General features: G+C 36.2%; 1 protein-coding gene across 1 annotated transcript in view; it reads left to right on the top strand.

The window, feature by feature from the left end:
* STT3B (STT3 oligosaccharyltransferase complex catalytic subunit B) overlaps nucleotides 1-24,759 on the top strand; it is an 85,313-nt gene that overhangs the window by 18,583 nt on the left and 41,971 nt on the right. Inside the window, exon 2 of the mRNA XM_033132590.1 lies at nucleotides 22,162-22,270. Coding sequence (XP_032988481.1) covers nucleotides 22,162-22,270 — 109 coding nt within the window. The remainder of the gene's footprint in view (nucleotides 1-22,161; nucleotides 22,271-24,759) is intronic.

Genomic DNA, 24,759 nt, shown 5'->3' with positions numbered 1-24,759 from the left:
TCGGTGGTTCTCTGTTCCCGTTAGTGCTGAATTTTGGGTATATATAAGGTATGCCAACTAGTGGGACTTACGTAAATCTGGAACCTTGTGCCTGAGAGTACAGAGTGATAGGATACAGGAGAAGAGAAGGAACAGAAAACCTTTAACCCTGGATGTGATCATTGGTGTTCCCACACTTTGCTTTTCATTTTTATTTTTATTTTCTCTCTATGGAATTCTATTCCTTTCCTTTATTTCTTGATTCTCTTACACTTGCATAGGCATTCATAATAGGTCATTTCTGTTGGTGGCATTAGTTGCCTTCTCATTTACTAGGTGAATACATGTTAACTTTGCCAATTTTGATAAATCTTAACACTCTACTTTGCAAACAGATTCTGAGAGTTATAATTGACAATATAAATCTTCACAGAATGCATTATTTCCTAAAGAGCCTGTCTGCTCATAGTCTTTGAAGAACAGAGGTGGACAGAGTCTAGGGTGACGTGATGTAGCTTCCATGGTTATGTTGTATAAGACTTTGTCTTACAAGTGGACTTGCACCCGTCTCTCCTTGCTGGCATTGTGGCAGCATGTTGGAGCCATGTTGGAGAAGTCCGTGTGGCTAGGAACTGCAGGCAGCCTCTGTGAGGCTCCAACCAAGAGCCCTCAAGAACCAGAGCCCTCAGTCTATAGCTTCAAGGAAATAGGTTCTGCCAGCAACCTATTCAGTGACCTTGGAAGTAAATTTTTTCCCTAATTCAGTCTCCAAATGAGAACCCCACCCTGGTGACACCTTGATTGCAGCCGTGTGAAACTCTACACAGGAGATCCTCTTAAGCTACGCCTGGACTTCTGACTCATGAAATCATGAGATAATGAATGTATGTTGTTTTAAGCATTGAGTTTGTTTTAGTGTGTTATGCAGCAGTAGAATATAAATACAAATACCCCTTGATAAACCTTTCCCATTTCTAAATGGTACCTATTTGTCAGGAGCTATGGATGCAGTGATGTGAATCGTTGAATCCATAGCATCCATAGTCTAGTGGGGGAGATAGATTTGAAACAATTAAGAATGACAAATGCAGTGAAGGCACGTGACACCATGAGAGCATCTAATAGAGATTTAATTAAATACAAATACCTCTGTAAGACTTTTTAAAATTTATTTAATGTTTAAGTGGGGTGACAATGGTTAGTAAAGTTACATGGGTTTCAGGTATACAATTCTGTATTACATCATCTATATATCACATTGTGTATTCACCACCCAGAGTCAGTTCTCCTTCCATCACCATATATTTGATCAAGACTTTAAAACATACTCTTCCTAGGTTGCTTTCTCATTTTTTCTTTTGAAGCATATTTTTGCCATCAGAAAACTTGATCTAGCTTTATTTTCTATTAGTATCATGAAAATGATCCATGTGCATTTTTCACCCTTTTCACCCTGTTCTTTCTAGACCATTTCTAGTCTGTCTTTTTGCTCAACAATCCATTAAGGTTTAAGTTAGATGTCAGTTGTAAACGCCTTCCATGAGAGCTTTGGGAGGGACAGGTCCATACTGTTTACCAGTGTTCCCAGTATGCAGCACAGTGCTGGTAGTAGACTCTAAAAAATGAAAAGAAAAAAAAAAACTTGATATGGAGGAAGTAGAACTCTTATACATTGCTGGTGGGAGTGGAAATGGTACTACTTTGGATAACTTTAATATTTTTAAATATATGTGTACTCTATAAGTAGGAGTGGAATTGCTAAATAATTACTCAAAGAAATGAAAACACTTGTCCTCAAAAAAAGGCTTTCATATTTCATAAGAACAAGAATGTACAGCCTTATTAATTATTGCCTTAACTGAAAATGCATATGCACTTCCATAAGAGAATGAGTTGTAGAATTCATAAAATGGAGTACTACTCATCAATACAAAAGGAACATACTGCTGCTATGTGAATAAATCTCAAAGATATTATGTTGCGTGAAAGAAGCCAGACACCTATAGAAAGTAGATTCTATGATTCATTTATATTAAATCTGAAAACAAATGAATCTGGGGTAAAAGAACTAGAAGTATTTGGGATGGGGAAATAACTGGAAAGCTGCATGTGGGAACTTTCTTGGGTGGTTGTTTTGGGTGATGGTTATGGTTGGTGGTATGTATAAAATTGTCAAAATTCATCGAATCAAACATATAAGATTGATGTATTTTAATGCATGTAAATTATACTTCAGAATTTAAAAAAAAAATGTCAGGTGTCCTTTATCCCATGTGTTCCCTTCTCCCCTTGATTATATTTGCTTTATTGCCTGTCCCTCCTGCAAGATTGTCAAGGATGGTCAGCTTCATGAAGTCAGGGACCAAGTTTGCCTTTGGCTCTTCGAATTGTGTACTTGTATGCATAATACCCAGGCTTATTGGCTCTGATTGAAAAGTTATTTGTAAACTATAATTTATTCATAAGTTGATATCCATATTTTATGGTTATATTTTCAAAACAAATACTTGTTTTATAACAGAATCTTGTAATAATTGTTCTTTATGCAGCTTCTAGCTTTTTCTGTTCTAGGATGCACAAAAGATATCTGTTTAAGTGTTGGTAATCTCTCTCAAACTACAACTTTACCAAACATAGTTTGGCAAACATAGTTTGAGATAGGAGAGTGCTATATTTGTATACCAAAATTTAAAAATCAGATAAGTGTGAAGTTTATTACTCTTAAATGAAAACGAAACATTAATCCTATTTTCTCCTGAATCTCTTCCTGTCATCTCCTTAATTTCTTAAGATAGGACAAAGAAAAGAGACCCTATGGTTTTACTTTTTTGATAGAAAAAGCCCTTAAGCACCACAGTAATTTGAAAAAGAACCAGGTGGTTACATAGCACTTTCCTAAGTAGTGCTACTCCTTGTGATGGTGATGTTATTATTTTCCCTGATGAAAGTAGTACTAAATTTTAAATGACTGAATGGCTGAGTCAGATGCTTGAAACCTAAGTACAGTCTCAATTTCTCAAAACTGCCTCAGCGGCAGGTCACAGGTATAGTTTTTTTTGAACTATGGAAGAAGGTAACTCTGAGCAGAGGTTTCACTGCTGTAAAGAAGTGCCTTTCTGTTGTGACTTATGTGTTGGGGGTTTTCTAAAAATAAATTCAAAATTCTGCATAATTCTTCTGGTGAGAGAATCCATATTGTCATTAGATTCTCGGAGACCCTCTCCCAGAAAGATGAAAAACCCTGCCTCTCTCTGTTTTCTGTGAGGTTTTTCCATTCCCAGCTGATGATTTTACCATTGAGTGTTTACCTTTACTGAACACTGTGAAAGTGTCTTTGATATATCTGTTGGTTCCGTTCATTTCTTCATTGTTGTTTTTATGATTTTTCCGACCTTTTTGGTTTTGGAACTAAATCATAATTACTGGGTTCCACAGACTAGCCTCTTCTGTGTTCCAAACCATCCCAGGCATAGGTGGAAGAATGATAAAGAGGAAATACTTCATTAAACTGATATTTTGTTATGGAAACTCTGGCCAGAAATGCTTGTTCTCAATTATAATGCCAGTTTTGTGAGGGAAAATATATATTTCTTGGTAAGATGTTTAGGAATGTCAAAATCTGAAACTGTGGTTGCATATATATCTTATGTCACCTGTTAACTTACTCTGCCCTGACTCTCCTATTTCTAATCTTCTCTTACCCTTGAGTTGGTGCCTAGCTATAAAAACCTATTAAAAAAAATAGCATAATTCTTGCAAAAATTAGTTATTAGGATAAACTTCATAGTTTAAGAAAACTCATAGTAGAGTTTTTATATCTGTATTCTGTTTTCATTTAAAAACTGTCATATTGATGTACTTTGAATAAAAATTCAATTTGATTGAGGAAATGACATTTTTTATCCTTTCTCTTGAGAGTTAAATTACTCCTACTTGGCTTTGGTTGCTGGGAAATGAAGTCAGATTTAAAGTTTTAACTTACAGGCCCTCATGACCTACATTTTTGTGTTTTTATCTGGTCTTGAATTCTTGTATCTATGCTTCTCATGTCTTTTCCTTTCTATGTTACATTTATTATGTATTTTTGTGGATCAAGGAGGTGATAAATTAAAACATATAGATCCAGAATTTTAAAAAGCATTGTTTTGGTTTTTTTTTTAAGGCTTTGAGTATATACGTGAGCAATGGTAGAGCAAATGCTTTTAGTACTAATGGTACCATCAACATTCAGCTCATTTAACAAATAATTATTGTGTGATAACTATGTGCCAGGCATATTACCAAGTGTTCAGATATACACAGGGTTTCTGTTGTAATGGAACTTACTTTCTGGCAAGCAAGCACATAAACAACAAAAGATCAAGATAAATTTAATTAGTGATGAAGATTATGAAAAAAATAAAGTAACATGCCAGCTAGTGTCTGGGATGTGGCCGTGGGCCTACCACTATAGATATGGAAGTGAAAGGGGCCTTTTTGAGGTGCAAATTTGAGTTAAGACCAGAATGACAAATAGCTAGTCCTGTGAAGATCTGAATTAAGAGCATTCCTCCAAGCAGGAGCAAGTTTGGCATGTTGAAGGAACAAAAAATAAGGCCGCAGTGTCCAGGATATAGTGAGAAAGCTGGTATGGATAGTCTCAGGATAGGGCCAGATAGTCTTAGGATAGGCTGAGGTTGGTAATTGTGGGAATTAAAGCCTTATTCAGACTAATTTAAAAAAAAGGAGTGGAACAAAAATTCATTTGGCTGCAACAGATGTTTTTCATTTCTGTACATGACACTGAATGGTGGTGTGAGTGATACGGAGGCTTGATGAAAGACTTTAGAGGTCAGACCATAAAGAGGAACCCAAATAGCATTGACTAAAGTATATGGAGTGTTCACACAATGAAAATTTAATTAAATCAGTTACACTATTTTTATTACCTTCTACTTGAAATAGTATATTTCCATAGAAAGAATAGTTTACCTTAGGGTGGGAGTTAAAGCATTTTACATAACTCCTCTAACCTCACACTAGCACTAAATCACTTTAGCTTGGATGTTCATGGACAAATGCTTTAAAATTGGATCATGTATAAAATGTTCAGAGGTGTTTTAACAAACATTTATTCAACTTACTGTATGCCAGACACTGCTTGATGCTAAGGGTAGAAAGATTGAGTCATTGGTTTTTGCCTAGAGACCAAATCATGGGCGATGGACTCCTGGCTTGGTTAGTCTTTAGTTGAGTGACTTTGAGCATGTTACTTCTTTGTATTTATCTTCTCATCTGTAATTGGGAATGACAGTAAAACCATGTTAATCAGTTGTCATGAAGATTAAATGAACTAAGAACAAATGAAGGTACCTATTAGAACAACATAATCACTCATTAAATGTTCACTATTTGTTTTTGTTATTATTTACTTAGGATGGAGCCTAATAGGTAAATTGATGCTATTTAGTATGTTGGTTGGAAAGAGGTAAAATGCAGAGTGCATGATCCAGTACAGGTATAAAGGAGGGGGTGCCAACTCTTATCTGAAAAGGATAGTTAAGGCTTAGGAGGAGGGGTCTTTAAAGGAGGAATTAGGTCTTTAAGGTAGTAAGTGTGGGAGCGTACAAAGGAAGATTGGGTCTTCTGGCAACAGGAACAGTTTGTGCAATGGTATAGAAGTATGAAAAAGCAACAAGGGTACATGTTTAGGGAAGAACTAGAAGTTTAGGTATATAAGGTGAGAAAGAAGTAGGGAGGAGCCATTTCAGGGTGGAGATAGGGAAAGGAGTCTTAAAAACATTGGGACTTTATCCTGTAGATTTTGGGAAACAATTGAAGGATTAATTAATAGTTTATTTTACAGAGACAGTTGTCTGTTGTGTGGAGGATGGATTGGGAGGTAGGAAGGGAATACTGGAAGCTAGGAATGGAATTCAGGAAGGAGACAAGTAAAATAGTTTGGATAAAATATGAAGAGGGCTTTAATTAGGGGAATTTTTAAGAGCTGGGTTTAGGGAGTGAGGTGTCTAAGATGATTCCCAAGTACTTGTGATAATGGTAACCTTTTACCTGAGGTAAAGAGCAACTTTAATAGTGATGGGTAGAGTCAATAATGAGTTGAATTTTAGGTATGTTGAGTGTGATGTGCCTGTGGAGACATCTAAGTATTCAAGTAGGCTGTTCAGTATATGGGTTGAAAATTTAGAAAAAGGAATTGTGTTCTGGGGAATCAGGTGTGGTAGTCAAATTTCAGGGAACAGACAAAGGAAAAAAGGACAGATAACAGTGAAAAGAGAAAAATGAAGACAAGCCTTACAGTATTTGGAGCATGGTGACTAACAAACATCTATGTGGTACTTGAAGATTTTTTTATTCAAGGGATTTAGGAGCATAAGCATGTATAAGGGAATCACTGTTCAGATGCTCGGCTTCTTTATGTACTTTTTCTTAAAACTGAGTTCCAGGTATCATACTGATTCTCTTTTCCCATCTCTCACTACTCAGTCATTTATCTGTGATTTTACAAAAGGGAGGCATAGCACTCACCTGTCCTAATATGTTGCCCCAAGATACGAAAACCTTTAGGGTTTCAAATGAAGGCAGAGTTCACAATGCTGGTGTGGAGATACTACGTATGATTTCTCTCAAAGACAGCAAGTAAAATATCTGTTATTGAGAACTATATGATTCTGAGAATTTGATTTTTCAGAATTTTTTTTTTCTAGATCATCATCTATAGAGATCGAGCATAGCAAATTTATCTTGAAAGTACTATTATATATCCTGAAATATTTGTAAGGATAAGAGTAAAAATTATATTAAGACTGTCATAAAGTACGAAGTAGAGCAGAAAAGTCAGTATAAAATGAGAAGAGAAAAAATGGACAGAGGTCAGTTTCAGGGACAAAAATTACAGTACAGACCTTGAGATGCTTGGCTTTGGTGAGGTGTGCCTCATTTGGAATTATGGTGTTCAGAAGGTCTCCCTTAGGAAAGAGTCAAGTTGTTATATGGCTTAGCATAGATTTTCTTATTCTAACAAAACCAAACATGGTTAAACCGAGTTCTTTAGGAAGCAATGTATAATAGAACCCTGAAATTAGAAAAATCTTTTCCGTAAAGCCAGTATCTTTTTTAAAAGTCAGTGAATGCTTTTTCTTCTTGTGTTTTCATAGTACAATTTTTGCTACTATATTTAAATAAAAGAAAAAGCCTTTTGCTTTTATGAAAGACTTAGACTAATGCTGGAAAGAAAAGAGACGAAATGATATAGTTAAGTATTAGAAGTATGTAATGGAGAAGGTAAGCTTCCATTGCTTTACCTAAGGTGGAGACTGCTTTTAGATAGTGTCATATATTAATTGAATAATCTAAGTGAAAGCTAAAAGGAGCTACACATTACCCATCCCTACAAATTTTTGACATTTTTTTTGTTTGTTTTCAGAAAAAGGGAGAAGCACTTCTTAAGACAGACAAAATAAGTCATATATATAGACTTTTCATTCTGAAATGAGCATATGAATAATTTTCTCACTTGTCAGTTATAAGACTGTTTAAAAATTTATAGAAAATGGGATCAAGAGTAAATTGTTATTTTTAAACTTGATAAAAGAAGAGAAAAATCACACTTGAAATCCCTTTATTAGAAAATACTTAACAAGGGAAAGAGTAAGAGATGCAGAACTAATTGTTAAACTTTAAATCTCATCAGTAATTTGTTCAAATCAAAATACTGATAGATTATGGTGATGATTAATAATAAAACTATCTCTTGCAAGATGTTGCAATGATGGGCAATAGAAACAATAGAATTAACCTGTCATCATGTTTTGCATTCTTTATTTTTTTTCATGACAACTGATACTTCTCTTTCTATCAGATAAGTTTTTGATAAAAGTAAACCTGCCTTTTTAGATCAAATAGAAATTCCTAGTTCTTCCCTGCTCTATACCTTGTAAACGGTTTTAAAAGTATGAAGGAAAAGTTCTTTGAGAAAAAAATACTTCCCCACCTTTTCTACTTTCTTTTTGATACTTTGAATATGCAAATGATAATAGATATTATTGTCATGTTATAGACAGTCTCCCAGAGTAGTCCTTTAATGTTTACTCGTATGTGGCAAACTTGGCTATGATGGGACAAAGGATTGGTGTAAAACAAGCCTGTGTTGGGTGGAAGAGGAAGGAGGGGGACAGCAAGTCTTTTGGAAAATAAAGTGTACCCATGCTTACACATACCTATTTTATAAGATGAGAGATAAACTTTGAGGGAGCTAAGATGAGAAGTTATACCTTACTGAGAAGCGTTTGGTTATCTGGAAACTGACAGTAGTTCAGTTAGTTAATATATGAAGTATTAAAGTGCCAAGAAGAGAAGAAATTAAGGCAGAGATGGAAACCACTTGCTTTGTATCTCCATTGTGAGAGTAATATTTGTTGGAGGATTTATAAAAAGTAAAAAGCATCTTACACATCATGTGAAATGCTTATAAAATGATGATGTCAGTTATTGGTGAAGCAGTTAAAAAGTTTCCTGACTATAATTCTTTTTTCTTTGCCCAGGCCTTATACTTTTGCTTTTTTAATTTTTTTTTAAATAATTGCTCATTATATTTTAAAAAGGGAAAAATGAGGCATAATCTATTAACAGCTAGTGTAGCCTGCTGGGATTTCTTTAAAGGATACACAGTCTTTGAAATATTTAGGTAAATATACATGCACGCATGACCTTGAGTTTTTGGCCTAAGTAGGATCGTATTATATAGACGAATGAATTTAGTTTTGTCTACAAACAACACAACACACAGAGGATGCCAAAAAATATATGCATGTTTTAAGAAAGGAAAACTATTAAAATTGTAATACTCAATATATGCCGATAATAAAAGATGAATACAAGTCACATTGGACTTCTGCATTTACAAGAGGTGCTCAAAGTGGTTACCAGAGTTCAGAAACTTCTGATTATGGCGAACTACTGCTTGAGCAACGTTGACCAAAGTGTCCACTTGTAGACGTTTTTCTGGCACCCCCGTATATGGTAGCCATTAGTGCTGTTCATCAATATCTGGTGTTCCTCTCTTCTGAGCACATGGGTTGGGGCCATGTGACTAGTACTGGCCAATGAATTGAGGGTGTAAATGATACGTATTTCCTTCCAGCTGACATTTTGTTGTGCTCAACCCTCTAAAATTCCCTTATCTCGCTGGCGCAGTGATCAGCAATATTCAAGGAAGTGGCTATTCTAGCCATGATTGTTTAAAAGCTAATATCTGTACCAAAATGTTGAAATCTGAAATGATATCATCAGAGATATATTGGAATTCTCTCTTTGTTTTCAAAGTAACTTTAAGAAAGGGCAAAAATGACAAGGTTCAAAGTTGCATCTTAACTCATCTGAAGAGAACTATGCTAATGGTTTTTGCTTATATAATTTTAAACACATGCTAGTGTTTTTCAAACATTTACTTTAATTTTTGAACCCTTTTTTTTCAAATGAGAGTTTACGCAAGAACCTAATATATAAGCAGATAAATGTGGATTAGATAGGGTGGTACCGTTTTCTTTTCAAAAGTGTATACCCCACTCCTGTCAGAAAGGTGGTCCCAGGGAGGCTTTTTGGAATCCCTCCAGTGTAGGGAACTGTTAGAAATTTACTGTTAAGGTTCCCAGTGCCCAGAAGGGGAGGCAAATGATTACTGGCATTTGCTGCTCTGGTGCTGTTTGGAATCATCTTGTGACTGTGCACAAGGACGTGGGCGCCAGCGTCAGTGCCTGGTTCGAATCCCGTCTTGACCACTTCATGGCTGTGTGACTTGGGGTAAGTTATTTAACACCTTTGTGTCTTAGTCTCATCATCTATAGATCGGGCACGGATCCCACCTCAAAGGGTGTGTTTGTTTTGTTTTGTTTTGTTTTGGTCTGTGTGATGATTAAATGAAAACTATAATCACAGTACCTGATAATTGCTAACAATTAGAAAAAAATTGTAAATAGTGCTCAAAACACAGGTTTTTGACACTTCCCCTCCTGGGCACCTTTGTCCTTAAACACGCTGAACTCTCCTATCTCAAGTGTTAGCAGATGCTAGTTTCTCTGCCTAGGGACATGACGTCTCTTTTCCCCCTCTTTGAATGGCCGGCTACGACTTCTTTCAAAGGTCTCACAGATGTTATAAAACTTCATTTACACCTTTCTTAAAGCAGTCTTTACGCCTTCCTCTCTCTTTCCCTCCTTCCCATTTCACTGTTTTATTTCAGTCCTTTAATGTCTTCCAAAACTCATTTCAATTTGTGATTATCTGGTTTGTGTTTACTGTGCTTAAGCTCTAGGATGGCAGAGACTTTGCCTGTCTTTTACTATTCTATTCCTATTGCCTGCCAGGAATCTGCTCACGAATTTAAAAAATATAAATGATTATTACCTCTTAATAATGGAAACCCAACGTCTTGATAAGCAAGAGTTTTTGGGAGGTTTTGAAAAGTATGCTGTCAAATTGACATGTTCTATACCAGAGGAGATAACCCTGAGCCCTCACTTAGAGTCCATGTATCGTTATTTTTGATAGAAACTTAAGTTTAGTTAACCTGGTATCTCAACTCAAAGTAAATTAAAACGCTGGGGTGATTCAGAGCTTCAGCCTAAAGGGCACTGTGTTGCGAGGTGGTAATACTTGGTGTAGTGCTCTTACCTACCACCACCTTTCCCTTTTGCCTTTCCTCTTTCTTCTGCTACCCTCCTTGTTACTTCTATTTGCTATTCTTTATATCACCATCATTAATCAAAGCTGCTTGCCTCTTCTTTGTTGCTTCCTTTCTGTTTCTGATGATTCTCCTGTTTCTTAGATTTCACTTGCAAAGACGAGGCTAAACTAGACTTGTGTTGTCTTGGGAAAATTCAGTATGTGAACTGAACATTCGTGGGATGTGGGACACGTTTGTCTCCCATCCCCCCTCTGTATGTAGCCTACTCTTTCAATCAAAAGCTTTCTTTTTCTATTGTTTCCTGGTTACTTCCTAATTTGAATGTATTCTATAAAGCCTGGTTTTTAAATTTCTGAGGTTTTTATTGTGTTCATCTAAAATTGTGTTAATCTTGAATCTGTATAAGGATGTAATATAGAAGTGAAAAGGGTAAGAATTACAACAGGCACATATTTTGAGACAGTCATTTTAATGCCATATCACAAAAAAGAAACAGCCTGCCCACCCCACCCCCTCAAAAATGTCAAATAGCAGCGAACCTCAAAGATTTAATTGTATTTGTATGTATTTGGTAGTTTCAGAGAAGTAACATGGTTTAGGGAAAAGGACAGAAGTGGCCCTTGGGAAACTTGTGTTTTATTTTGAGCCGTTGCCTTTAGCCCATGTCTTTGGGCTAGAACAGAGAAGTTTGTCTTTCACTGCCTTAGCCATAAATTAAGTGAAACCTTTATTTCTCAGCTTTTCTAGCTCAGATTCTACACATACCATATATTATGTTTCAGAAGCTAGTCACAAAGATACTAGGTACCTTCAGGTTGGTCATAGCATTAAGGCTAATAATACACTGTTCTTCCACTTATTCTTAGACATTTTCTAATTTTATTTGTTTTTCTGATCCAGTGCGATATTTTTATACAGACCCAGAAATGTTAATTAAACTTAGAAAACTTTCCCACCTCCAAGGTTTCTTCTTGAAGATAGAAAAGCCAAGCCGTAGGCTAATTTTAGGGCCGAAGCATAATTTTTTTTAACTTTTAAGATTAAGGGTACATTGTGTTTTGCTATATTAATCATGAGATTTCCTTGTTTTGAGTGTACATTAAGTATTTCCGTATAATGTAAGATGAAAACAAATCTAACACCAAATGTATCAAGTGGTTAGGTCTCCAACAAGATCCACAGATGGAAACACAGAGGCAGCTCTTAGTGGCTTTATCCTTGTTCACAAAGGCAGCCCTAATTTACAAGTGGGTTGGTATTTAGTGTGTTTTCCTAGGGAAACAATGTGGGATATGTTGGGTAAACCTTAACCAGCTTGTAAAGTTTTATTTAAGCTGTACTGTCTTGAATACCGTTTTGTACTAATATCTTTACTAGAACCCAAGAAGTATAATAAACATTTTTCCATACATGGGATTCCATCATTTAATCTTGTCTTGCTACTTTAGGAGGTAGTCTCTTCTCCCTAAATCTAGCACATAAGCTTTTCTTAGCTTTTAAAGGGTTTGTTGGGATGAATAAAAGACAAACTATGAGATTTACAAGGATTTTTAAAAAAGGTGTGTGACTTCCAAAAGCAAGTTCTTTATCTTCTTTTCATTTGCTTCCTGTAGATATAGAGAAAGGTGGTTAAAAACGCAGTGTCTTTGGCTAGTCAAAGGACATTTTCGGTCTTGTTAAAATACATCGCAGAAGAAAACAATTTATACATCTTAGCTTTCTTGTAAAAGTAGGTCTTAGTTATAACTGGAAGTTTGTATCTTTTGACCACCATGACCTGACCGGTTTTGCCCACTGTCTACCCCCCATCTCGGGCAACCACCAGTCTGTTCTCCGGATCGGAGTTGTTCTTTTTTTTTTTTTATTTGCACATGTGAAATCGTACAATATTTGTCATTCTGTCTGATTTATTTCGCTTAGCATAATGCCTTCAAGGTCTAATCTAACCTTGTCCCAAATGTCAGAATTTCCTTCTTTTTTTTTTAATGGTAGAATAATATTCCTCTGTGTGTGTACGTACTCCACATTTTCTTTATTCAGTTGTCAGTGAACACTTAGATTGGTTCCATGTCTTCGCTGTACATAATGAACATAGCGGTGCAGATGTCTTTTTGAAATCATGGTTTTGTTTTCTTCAGAGAAATACCCAGAAGTGGAATTGCTGGATCATATGGTAGTTCTGTATATAATTTTTTGGAGAACATTTGTACTGTTTTCCATAGTGGCTGTACCAGTTCACCTTCCCACCAACAGTGCAAAAGTGTTCTCTCTTCTCCACAGCCTCACCAACACTTATTTCTTGTCTTTTTGATAATAGCCATTATAACAGGTGTGATGTGATAGCTCATTGTGGTTTTGATTTGCATTTCCTTGATGATTAGTGATGTTGAGCACCTTTTCATAGATCTGTTGTCATTTGCATGTCTTCTTTGGAAAAATGTCTATTCCGGTTGGGTTGAGTTTTTAATATGCCAACTGAAGTATCCTGGGAATTCGTGTAAAAGAAAATACTTGTAACAACTGATTGTATATAACACAGTGTCATGATATGTTATAAATGTGGATTTGGATGCTTATGGTTGTGGCAGCCTTGCATACCAGGAATGACTTGACCCTGGGATAAAGTAGAACTAAACACATTCTGTGTCTCTTGTTTTTTTGAAGAAAACACATTCTATTCCTATTTGTTTAGTTTTTAGATACTTTGACTAGGTTTTCAGTAGAATCTTAATGAGCTTGCTTGTTTTAACCCTTTAATTCTGCCTTCTGGCTTGAATCTCAGGAAATATAGTTAGTTTGGTCTTAGTCTTTAACTTTTGAGGATAACTATTTAAAATTCACATGGGTAGTGATCTGCAAAGTTATCTTAATTGTATCTCACCTCTATTTAAAACCGTATTTATGAAATCAGTTATTCATTCACAAATATTTGAGGGCTACTATGTGCCAGGTGCTGTGCTAGGTGTTGGGAGACACAGTAGTGTCCTCATGAGAGTACTTATCTCATGAGGTAGGTACCAATCAAGTAAACTAATATGAAATCGCATCTGTGGTAAGTGCTAGGGAAAAAAGTACAATGCTGTCGGCACAGTACCCCTTAGAAATGTGCTCAAGTTTAAAGGATGAGCTCTTTAGGCTAAGGGGAGATATCAGTGATCCAGGGAAAGAGAATAAGCAGTCCTAACATCCTGAGATAGGAGGGGAACAAGGTGAATCTGGAGGACTGAAAGATACCGTTTCCCCGAAAATAAGACCTAACCAGACCATCAGCTCTAATGTGTCTTTTGGAGCAAAAATTAATAGAAGACCTGGTCTTATATCATATTACATAAGACCCGGTATTATGGTATGGTATGTTATGTTATGTTATATTATGTTGTATTATATTAGACCCAGTCTTATAGTAAAATAAGACCAGGTCTTTAATATTAATTTTTGCTCCAAAAGACACATTAGAGCTGATGGTCCGGCTGGGTCTTATTTTGGGAGAAACACGGTAGGTATACGTAAAGCAGGGGGAGATAGGTGTGAGAAGAGACTGTAAAATGGTGTAAGAGCTATAGTGTGTGTGACTTTATGTTAAAAAGTGGAGGTTCCTTCCCTTTACTCTAAGAGAAAGCTTTTGAATAGTTCAGCAGAATTTTCCAATATGCTCATATTTGCATTTTGAACAGCTGTTCTTTGTTGAGTCATGGTAATCAGAATGGGGGAGGGTAATCAGAATCAGGTGGGTAAACTGGATGTAGGGAGATGAGTGAGTTAGAGGCTACTGCAGTAGTTCAGTTAAAAGATAATAGCTTGGATTAGAGTGCTAGTATCTAAGAGTGGACAGATTTCAGAGATATTTAATAAATAAAATGACAATCTGGTTATGATTTGTGTATAGGATGTAAGAGAGAAGGAATTCTCAAGGATGATACCTAGATTTTTGGCTTCTTTAGCTTAGGTGGTAGAGAACACTGAAAGCAGACATAGTGTATGTATTTCTTTTTGGAGGTGGGTAGGAGGTGTTCAGTCATGAGTTTAATTGGATGCTGGGTTTGAGATGCCTTTGTGACATTCAGTGTAAAAAACTATGTAGGTAGGGAGAAAACATTAGCAAATTGTGGGCATACCAGTAATAATTGAAATCCCAGGTATGACTGACATCTCGTGGGGAGAGTTAGAATGAGTTAATGAGAGGAGCTTGGTAGAGGAGGCTGCTTGTACAAACAGCAAAGAGGACTGGAGATGGGGGGTAAAAATCAGGAGGCTTCTTGTAGTTATAAAAGCCAAAGGAAACAAAGAGAGAGATGTCAAGAATTGTGTTAAATGAAAAGGTAAAAATATTACTCAGAAAAACTTTGATTATGAATTTGGAATCCCATGTTTCGTAGTTTTCAAAACATTAATAATCCCTTGGAGTCAGTGTTTTTTGTTTGTTTTAATGGAAGTTTATTGGGGTGACAATTGTTAGTAAAGGTACATAAATTTCAGGTGTACAATTCTGTGTTATATCATCTGTATATATCACATTGTGTGTTCACCACCCAGAGTCATTTCTCTTTCCATCACCATATATTTGATCCCCTTTACCCTCATCTATCATCCTCCTTCCCCTTTACCCTCTGGTAACCACTAAACTATTGTCTGTGTCTATGAGTTTTTGTTTCTTCTTCATTTCTTCATTTGTTTGTCTTGTTCTTTTGTTGTTTTCAGTTTTATATACCACATATCAGTGAAACCATATGGTTCTTGACTTTTTCTGTCTGACTTATTTCACTCAGCATAATAATCCCAAGATCCATACATGTTGTCACAAATGGTACTATTTCATCTTTTCTTATGGCAGGATAGTATTCCAGGAGTCAGTTTTTTTAAGTGAAAAATTATGTTTAATATTTAAAACCTTGGTTCTTTCTAGTATACCAGGCCTCTCATTAAAATATTTTCACAAAGTTTTGGGGATGCCACATTTCCTGTTGTGTACTTTCTTACGGTGGTTCTTTACCTCCTATAGTTTGTAATTATTGTTTATTAGCTCATGTGACTCTTTACTTAACGTTTGGCTTTGGCTTTTACCATTAATCCAAGAGTTTGCACCTTTTTTCAATGTTAACTTACTGACTTGGAGATTCCTTGTAAATTTAGACTGTACTCTTATGCATGGTGCAAAGTTTAAGAATTTAACTTAAACTCTTGGGAAGAGAAAAACTTTGTCACTTCCATTCTGGTTGATTGTTTCCCATCTCCTTTTACTGAAGGGACAGGCTTTGCATGGTCCCACCTTTAAATACAATAAATACATTGTTTCTAGCATTTGGGGATTTCCCTTTTAAATTTTGGAGGGTAGGTAGTATATTTAGCTTTTTTTTTTTGGAGGGTAGGTAGTATATTTAGTTTTTTGTGTTGCTGGCAAACAGAGTTGCTTTACTTTAAATTCCTTATTGATACTCTGTATGATCTATCCTTTGTTGAAAGTAGGGTGTTGAAATCCCCTACTGTTAATTTTGTTGCTGTTTCTGCCTTCCGATCTATTAATACTCTCTTAATATATTTAGGTGCTCAGATATTGGGTGTATATATACTTTTCAAAATTGTTATGTTTTCTTGATAAATTGACCTTTTGACATAATGAATCATTTTATAATGACCTTGTGTCTGTTATAGTTTTTGACTTACAGTATATTTTGTCTGGTATAAGTATAGCCACTCCCAGACTGACTTGTTTTTCATTTGCGTAGAATATCTTTTTCCATCCCTTCACTTTCAGCCTATATGGGTCCTGAAGTGAGTTTCTTTCAGGCAGCATATATTTGGGTCTTATATACACCAGGTCTTTTGATTGGAGTATTTAATCCATTTATATTTAAAGTAGTTTTTGATAGTTTTTGATAGCCATCTTGTTTTCTGGATGTTTTATAGTTCCTTTCTTCTCTTCTCTTGCTGTCTTTGTGATTTGATTTTCCTTAGTGGTATTCCTTTCTCTCTTATCTTTTGTCTATTTACTATAGGTTTTTGCTTTGTGGGTACCCTGAGGTTTACATAAAACATCTTAAAATTATAATAGTCAATTTTAGAATGGGACTGTATCAAACTTAAAAGCTTCTGCACAGCAAAAGAAACCATCGACAAAATAAAGAGGCAACCAGCTGAATGGGAGAAGATTTTTGCAAACAGTGCCTCCGATAAGGGGCTAATGTCCAAATTATACAAGGAACTCATGCAACTCAACAACAAAGAACCCAGTTGAAAAATGGGCAGAGGACCTGAAGAGACATTTCTCCAAAGAGGACATACAAATGGCCAATAGACATATGAAGGAATGCTCAACATCACTAATCATCAGAGAAATGCAAATAAAAACCACAATGAGATATCACCTCATCCCAGTCAGAATGGCTATCTTCTACAAGACAAATAGTAACAAGTGATGGAGAGGCTGTGGAGAAAAAGGAACCCTCATACACTGTTGGTGGGAATGCAGACTGGTGCAGCTGCTATGGAAGGCAGTGTGGAGGTTCCTCAAAAAATTATGAATAGAATTACCATATGACCCAGCAATCCCTCTCCTGGGCATCTACCCAAAAAATCTGAAAACATTTATACATAAAGACACGTGTGCTCCAATGTTCATTGCAGCTTTATTTACAGTGGCCAAAACATGGAAACAACCAAAATGTCCTTTGACAGATGAATGGATAAAGAAGTTGTGGTATAGATACACAATGGAATACTGTTCGGCTGTAAGAAAAGATGAAATAGGACCATTTGTGACAACATGGATGGATCTTGAGATTATAATGCTAAGCGAAATAAGTCAGACAGAAAAAACAGAGAACCATATGATTTCACTGATATGTGGTATATGAACCAAAAACAACAAAAGAACAAGACAAACAAATAAGAAACAAAAATTCATAGACACAGACAGTAGTTTATTGGTTACCAGAGGGTAATGGGGGGGGCGGGAGATGAGGGTAAAGGGGATCAAATATATGGTGATGGAAGGAGAACTGACTCTGGGTGGTGAATACACAATGTGATTTATAGATCATGTAATACAGAATTGTACACCTGAAATTTATGTAACTTTACTAACAATTGTCACCCCAATAAACTTAAAAAAGTCAATTTTAAGCTGATAATTTAACTTCAGTCTCATTCAGAATCTCTATCCCTTTACCCCTGTCCCCCATTTTATGTTATGAATGTCACAATTTACACCTTTTTATCTTGTGTATTTTAACAAATTATTGTAGCTACAAATATTTTAGCTTTTTTTTCTTTGTGTTTTTTTTTTTTGTGGGGAGGGATCTTCCAACCTTTACATTAGAGTTAAGTCATTTACACATCATTACAGTAACAGAATAGTCTGAATTTATTTTGTACTTATTTTACTAGTGGATTTTATATTTCCATGTGTTTTTTACGTAAGTAACTATTGTCCTTTCGTTTCAACTTTAGGAAATTCCATTAGCGTTTTTTGTAAGGCAAGTCTAGTAGTGATGAACTCCTCTTCAGATTTTGTTTTTGTCTGGGAAAGTCTTTTCTGAAGGTCAGTTTTGCTAGGTAAAGTATTCTTGGTTAGCAGTTTTTTTCTTTCAGCACTTTGAATGTCATAGCACGCTGTTGGATCTACAAGGTTTCTGCTGAAAAAATCTGCTGATAGCCTTATGCAGGTCTCCGTGTATAAGTTTCTCTTTTTTCTCTTTCCCCTTTAAAACTTTCCTCTTTGTCTTTGATTTTTGATAGTTTTATTATGTCTTCCAGTGAAGTCCTATATGAGTTGAATATTGGCACCTATGAGCTTCTTTGTCCATTCATCTCCCCAGATTTAGGAATTTTCCAGCCATTATTTTTTAAATAAGCTTTATACCCCTTTCTCTCTATTTTTTTCTCCTTCCAAGACTCTCATAATGAGAATACTGCTTCCCTTGATAATGTCTCATAAATAATGTGGGCTATTTTTCAGTCTTTTTCATTCACTTTTTTCTTCTCTGCCTTGATAATTTCAAATGACCTCCTTTCTAGTTCTCACATTCTTTCTTCTCGTTAAAGTCTGCTGTTGATGTTCTTAACTGAATTTTTCATTCCATTTATGTATTCATCAGTTCCAGTATTTCCATTGGTTCTTTTTTATGATTTCTGCTGCTCTGTTGAATTTCTCATTTTGTTCGTGTATTGTTTTCCTGATTTCATTGTCTGTCTTGGGTTGTCTCATAGTTTGCTGAGCTTCCTTAAAACAATTATTTCGAAATCTTTGTCACGTAATTTATAGATCTATTTCTTTGTGGTTAGTTGCTGGAAAATAATTGTGTTCCTTTGGTGGTGTCATGTTTCCTTGATTTTTCATGTTTCTTGTAGCCTTGCCTTGATGTCTGCTCATTTGATGGACTGGTTTTGGTGGGGAAAGACCTTATCCCGCAGGTATGTGTGAGGGTGTCAGCTGGACAGGCTGTAGCAGTTCTTGCTCCAAGGAAGAACCAGAGATGTAGCTTCCAACAGCTGAGGTTAACATTGGTAATGATTGCAGGGATTCTCAACAGCTAAAGCTGCAAGTGTCCACAGGGCTGGTGAGGGCTGTGTGGGGCCTCTCCTGGTCTCTTCCTTTTATCCCACGGGTTATTGTCATGGCTAAGTGGATCTCTCTTGGCACCAGGTCTGTCTCATGGATGCCCTCTTAGTAGTGGTGGTACTGGTGGGTTCCCATGGAGTAACCATGGAGCCAGAGACTGGAGCACAGGCACTCATGGAGTAGCCATGGAGCCAGGGTCTGGTGTTCAGGTGTCCATAGAGCGGCTGCAGAGCCAGAGTCTGAAGTGCAGGTACTCACAGAGCAACAGTGTCTCTGGGGCCCAGAGCGTTGTGGGATTGGGGTGAGGCATGGCAGCTCTGGTTTTGAGGCAGTGCAACAGCAGCTCCTTGTTGGCAACACAGCAGCATCTCCCTTTCCTGGGGATCTGTGGCAGTGGATGGCTTTGGTTACCCTAGTGGCTGAAGCTTCTGCTGTTCTCTGGTGAGCAGGCCACTGGGGTCTGCACCAATGAACACTGTGGGCTTCACCTTTGAAAGCTGCAGGAATCTGTGGCTGTTGGAGCTGTTGAGGTCCTCAGCAGCAAAGCCTCTTTAGGTCCTCCTCCACAAAAAAGGCCACTGGGGGCTGTGATGGCACCTACCATATGACTGATCCTGATAGCCCTGCCCTTCTTTGTTCCTACCGTGTTTCCCTGAAAATAAGACCTAGCCGGACAGTCAGCTCTAATGTGTCTTTTGGAGCAAAAATTAATATAAGACCCAGTCTTATTTTACTATAATGTAAGACCGGGTCTTATATAACATAGTATAATATAATATGATGTGATATGACATAATATAACATAATATAATATAAAATATTGGGTCATATTAATTTTTGCTCCAAAAGATACATTAGAACTGATTGTCTGGCTCTTATAGGTCTTATTTTCGGGGAAACAGGGTAACTGTCTCCAGATGTCTCAGCTAAGCCTATCTCCTTAGCAGTCCTTTCTGTGTGGTTATTCTCCATTTTTTCTTTCATTGTGCTATTGTAGGATCTTAACTGTACTTTCGAGCCTTCGCAGGGATATTTCCCTTCATGGGTAGCTGTCTTATTTCTTGATTTTTTGTGGGTGGGACAAAGATTGACTAATACTCCATCTTGCTGACATCATTCCTCAGAATACTTTCTATTTTGTTCTAATTTGCTTTTTATTTTTGAACTTTTTTCTATTTAGCCTATCTTTTGCTTATCTTGACAGTCATTTTTGACATTCAGAAATGTATAATTCTTTATCATAGGTCTTTTATTTCATAATAATAGTAGCAATAGTCTCTAAGTGCTTTAGAGACGTTATGTTGTTTACTCATCACAGCTACCTTATGATGTAGGTATTATTGTTATCCCTCTTTTTCAGATGAAGAACTGAGAGCCCAGAGAACGTAAATTATTTACCCAACCAAGGTCACAAAGCTAGTAAAGTATGGAACTAAGATATTTAAACCCAGGCAGTATGATTTTAACAACCTGTACTCTTAAGCTTTAGGTTATACTTCCTTGTAGGCTGCTGTGGCTTATTTTAGCCCTCGAAAGATACTCTTGTCTCTGCTTCCTGTGATACTAGTTTTGCCATTTGTTGATTTTGATGCTTAGCTTTTGTATTGCTTACTTTTCTCAAATCTTTGATTTTTGGGTCTGTGCTTTTTTTGATCAAATCTGTCTAAAAATGCAATAGTGCTGTGTCTAGTGAAGGAGAATCATGCCTTGCTGTTGTGACGGATACGTCAAACTGTACTGGATACGAGGATTTCCTATTCATTTTCCTTCTGTCTAGCATTGTTGTGCTTTTTGACTCACTGGTCTACATATAATGCGGATGCCTCTGGTGCCCACTGACTTAATTGGCAGTGGTAGGGGAAGGGGATCCACCTGCTTGGCTGGCTTTGTTCTAATGACATTACCCTGAGGATTTCTGCAGGATTCTCTTCTGCCCCCCATAGCTGCTTTATATGAAACATGGAGTATCTGTGACATTGCTGCCCCCCACCCCCACCCCCGTGGTTTAGTTTACTGCTGCTTTCAGTTTGAGCTGTGGTGTCTTCAATTTCATTTCTTCCCATTTGTCATTTTTCATTGATTAAATTTCTCATTTCTTAAGGTCATATTCTTGTTTTACAGTACTGTTACGGTTTTCTTATGGTTTTAGTGCTATTGTAATTTATTCTTTAACCTGTAATTTTTAGAGTTGTAGGATTGGAGGCGATTATGTCAAGTGTGCTCCTTTCATTTTAATGCTGTCTTCTGTCAGTGTTTCTTACTCTTTCGAGAGTCATTGACTTTAACTATGTGGTGAATTCTGTGTACTCTCACCCTTTTTTAATTCAAATGCAGCTGTCTGCCATTTGTAAGTGATGGCTAAATGTTAATTTGAGCATTCATTTGTAGTTTTGTAGGCATTGAGGTGTGGGGGTTGCTTTGTTTTTAGTTGTATTAGAGGTGTGAACGTATTTCTTGAAAAATAATTTCTTATCAAGTTTGAGGAAAATTGCTATAAAAGTTATATTAGCGGTGCCAAAAAATGTATACAAGTGGAACACTTTGGTCAATGTTCAAACAATAGTTCGCAGTAATCAGAAGTGTCTGGACGCTGGTGGTAATTACTTTGAGCACCTCTTGTAATTGCAGAAGTCAAACGTGACTCATGTTCATCTTTTGTTATCGGTATATATTGAGTATTACAATTTTAATACAGTTTTCCTTTCTTATTAGGTTGGTGCAAAAGTAATTGCGGTTTAAAAGAACAAAAATTACGAAAAACCGCAGTTACTTTTGCACCAACCTAATGAAATGTGTATACATTTTTTTGGCACTCTGTATTTATGTAGCCATAAAGTTAACTATAAAGACACTTGCATTTAAAATGTAATTAGAAGGATAGAGCTGTTTCTTTCTAGCAAGCAAAGTTTTGTAACATTTCTTTTTTTCCTGTTTTCTCTAGGTTTAACTATAGATCAACACATCATCTTGCGTCTCATGGGTTCTATGAATTTTTAAATTGGTTTGATGAAAGAGCATGGTATCCACTAGGAAGAATAGTAGGTGGTACTGTAAGTATATTTGCAGTTATTTATGTTCATATCATAAAATTTTATAGTTATTTGAGCAAATCATTAACTGCTAAGATGATGGGGATTCCTGAAAGCTGTGTATGTTTAACACATTTTTCTATGGCTGGTTATCCAGTATTTAATTTACTAAATCTCTTTTCTTGACACGCCCCTCCCTTCCCCCCACCCCACACACCTGTTTGGGGGTTATCTCAGGCTAGCCACTATTTCTGACAAATGATGGAGGCTGTGAGGGGATCTCTTGTACCAGTGTATCTTAAGTTTGGGTTATTTGTGTGTTTTTGTTTTGTGCTGTAGCAACTTTATTGAAAAAACAGTTTTTGGACCTAAATAGAATTTTAGAAGAATCAGATCATTCTAATTTTCCAGGTCCCAAATCTGTCCTAAATTACTCCAGGTAATTGAGTATTGATCATAGTTCATGGGGAATTATCATCTTCAGAAGACAACATGAGAAAATATTTTTAGTTATTTGGGATATAACGAGAATATTGGAGAGGAAGTGAGAGACAAGACACCTGTTGGGGAGACACACGAGTTTAGTGTTGTTTTTTTTGTGATCATTTTTCTCAGAGGTTTATCAGTTTTACTAGGTTCAAACTTAACCCAAAGAAATTTGGACTTTGTTGATTGTCTTTATTAAATGTTTGTCTTCTATTGATTAATTTCAGTTTCTTTCCTCCCACTTTCTTAAGTTTATTTTGATGTTCTTTCGGACTTCCTGATAAAGTTTGCTCAATAATTTTCAATCTTTCTTTGTTATTATGTGTTCATTAAAGTTATACATTCATAGCTATAAATTTAAAGTTAAAGCTGTAGGTTTTCCACTAATCAGTGTTTTAGCAACATTGCGTAAATTTGGCATGTACTATTTTCAGTATTTCTCAAGTCAAAATGTATTTTAATTTCCATTATGTCTTCTGATTCATGGGTTATTTAGAATTGTATTTACTATTAAGCATAAAAGGATTTCCGATTTACCTTTTTTTGAATTATTCTTCAAATATGTTTTGGTTGGAGAAAAAATTCTGTAGTTTCAATCCTTTGAAGTTTATTGAGACTTGTCTTGTGGCCTAGGATTTGGCAAATTTTATAAATGTTCCCTCTGTATTTGTAAAGAATATATTCTCTGTGATAGTAAGGTGTTGTGTTTCTAATTTGAGGCATCTTCTTATCCTTTATGTAAATAGAGGTAAAGATACAAGGAGAGTAGTCATGATGGTCTCCAGGGCAAATTAGAAAGATACTGAATGCTAAGAGATGTGGTAGATGGCTGTGATCTGCACTTCTTGTGCTAGTCTTATCGTTCACCTTATTGTATTAATATTTGATGACCAGTTTGTTTCCTGGTCTAACTTTTCATCTTAAATCCTCGGTGGAGGCTTATTTTCTGAGACTCCTGATATCCTTGGGACCATTCATATAATTGTTCTCTTTTGCCTTTGGGTGGAGCTCTTAGGGGTTTTTTTCTTTTATTTTTTCTTTAGGACAATTTTTAGTCATTTCTCAGCTTGAGGTTTCTTATACCAGAAGTTGTTATAAATGTGGAACCCATATTCATATATGTGATGAAAGACTTTATTTCTCCTTTTGTTTCTATTCATAGCTTTGGAAGTAAGGCAAAATGTTTCTTACTGCATCTCTTAATGAATGGGAAGCACTTGTCTAGTGTAGTTTCACAAATAGGCCCAGGCTTTGTGCTGGGAACTAGGCCTTTCCTCTGATATCTGTGTGATATCTGTGTTGAGCGATACCCCCTGCCCTCCCCCTCCAACCCCGCCACACACACACACCCTCCAGCTCTTAAGATGTAGCTCAGACCTGGAGTATCTTTTTTTCCCTCTTATTTGGGGCTCCCAAGGCATTAGTACCTACTTTGAACTTCTTTATTTTTGGCATTTGGAGGATTCCCTTTCTTTTGAGCTTAAGTATGCCCTTTTTATTGTTGGGTGGGATTTTTGTTGTTTGGTTAGGGTTTATTTTTTTGGTCCTTTCATCCAAGTTCTTCCATGTATTTTTGCTGTTTTTTGTGTGTCAGCAGAGTCTGCCATGTTATCATGGATGTATTGACTTACCTTTAGAGATATTTTCAAATTCATTTTCATTGAAAATGGCTGACAAAATTGTACACTGGGACCTGATATTTTATGTGAAAAATTTTCATTTTTAAGAAGGGTGATGATTGTCACACTTTCCCCCTTTCCTTTATTACATTCTCCTTCCACACATTCAGTAGGTATTGAGCTTCTCTTTTGTATCAAGCATTGTTCCGAATGCTAAGGAAAATTTTCCTGCTAGTCTTTCCTGGAGCTTATATTCTTGTGAGGGTGTTTAGTTAATAGAAACTAAATAAAATAAGTAAAATAAATAGTTTGTGAAATGGTGGTCTGTCATGGAAAAAAAGAGGGAATGGTTAAAGACCATGGGGAGTTGGCAGTTTTAAATAGTATAACTAGGAAAGAAAATTG

This window comes from Rhinolophus ferrumequinum, chromosome 17, assembly GCF_004115265.2.
Source record: "Rhinolophus ferrumequinum isolate MPI-CBG mRhiFer1 chromosome 17, mRhiFer1_v1.p, whole genome shotgun sequence".
NCBI classification, from domain to species: Eukaryota; Metazoa; Chordata; class Mammalia; order Chiroptera; family Rhinolophidae; genus Rhinolophus; species Rhinolophus ferrumequinum.
Note: the sequence above shows the minus strand (reverse complement) of the source record. Positions and strands in the feature narration are given on the sequence as shown.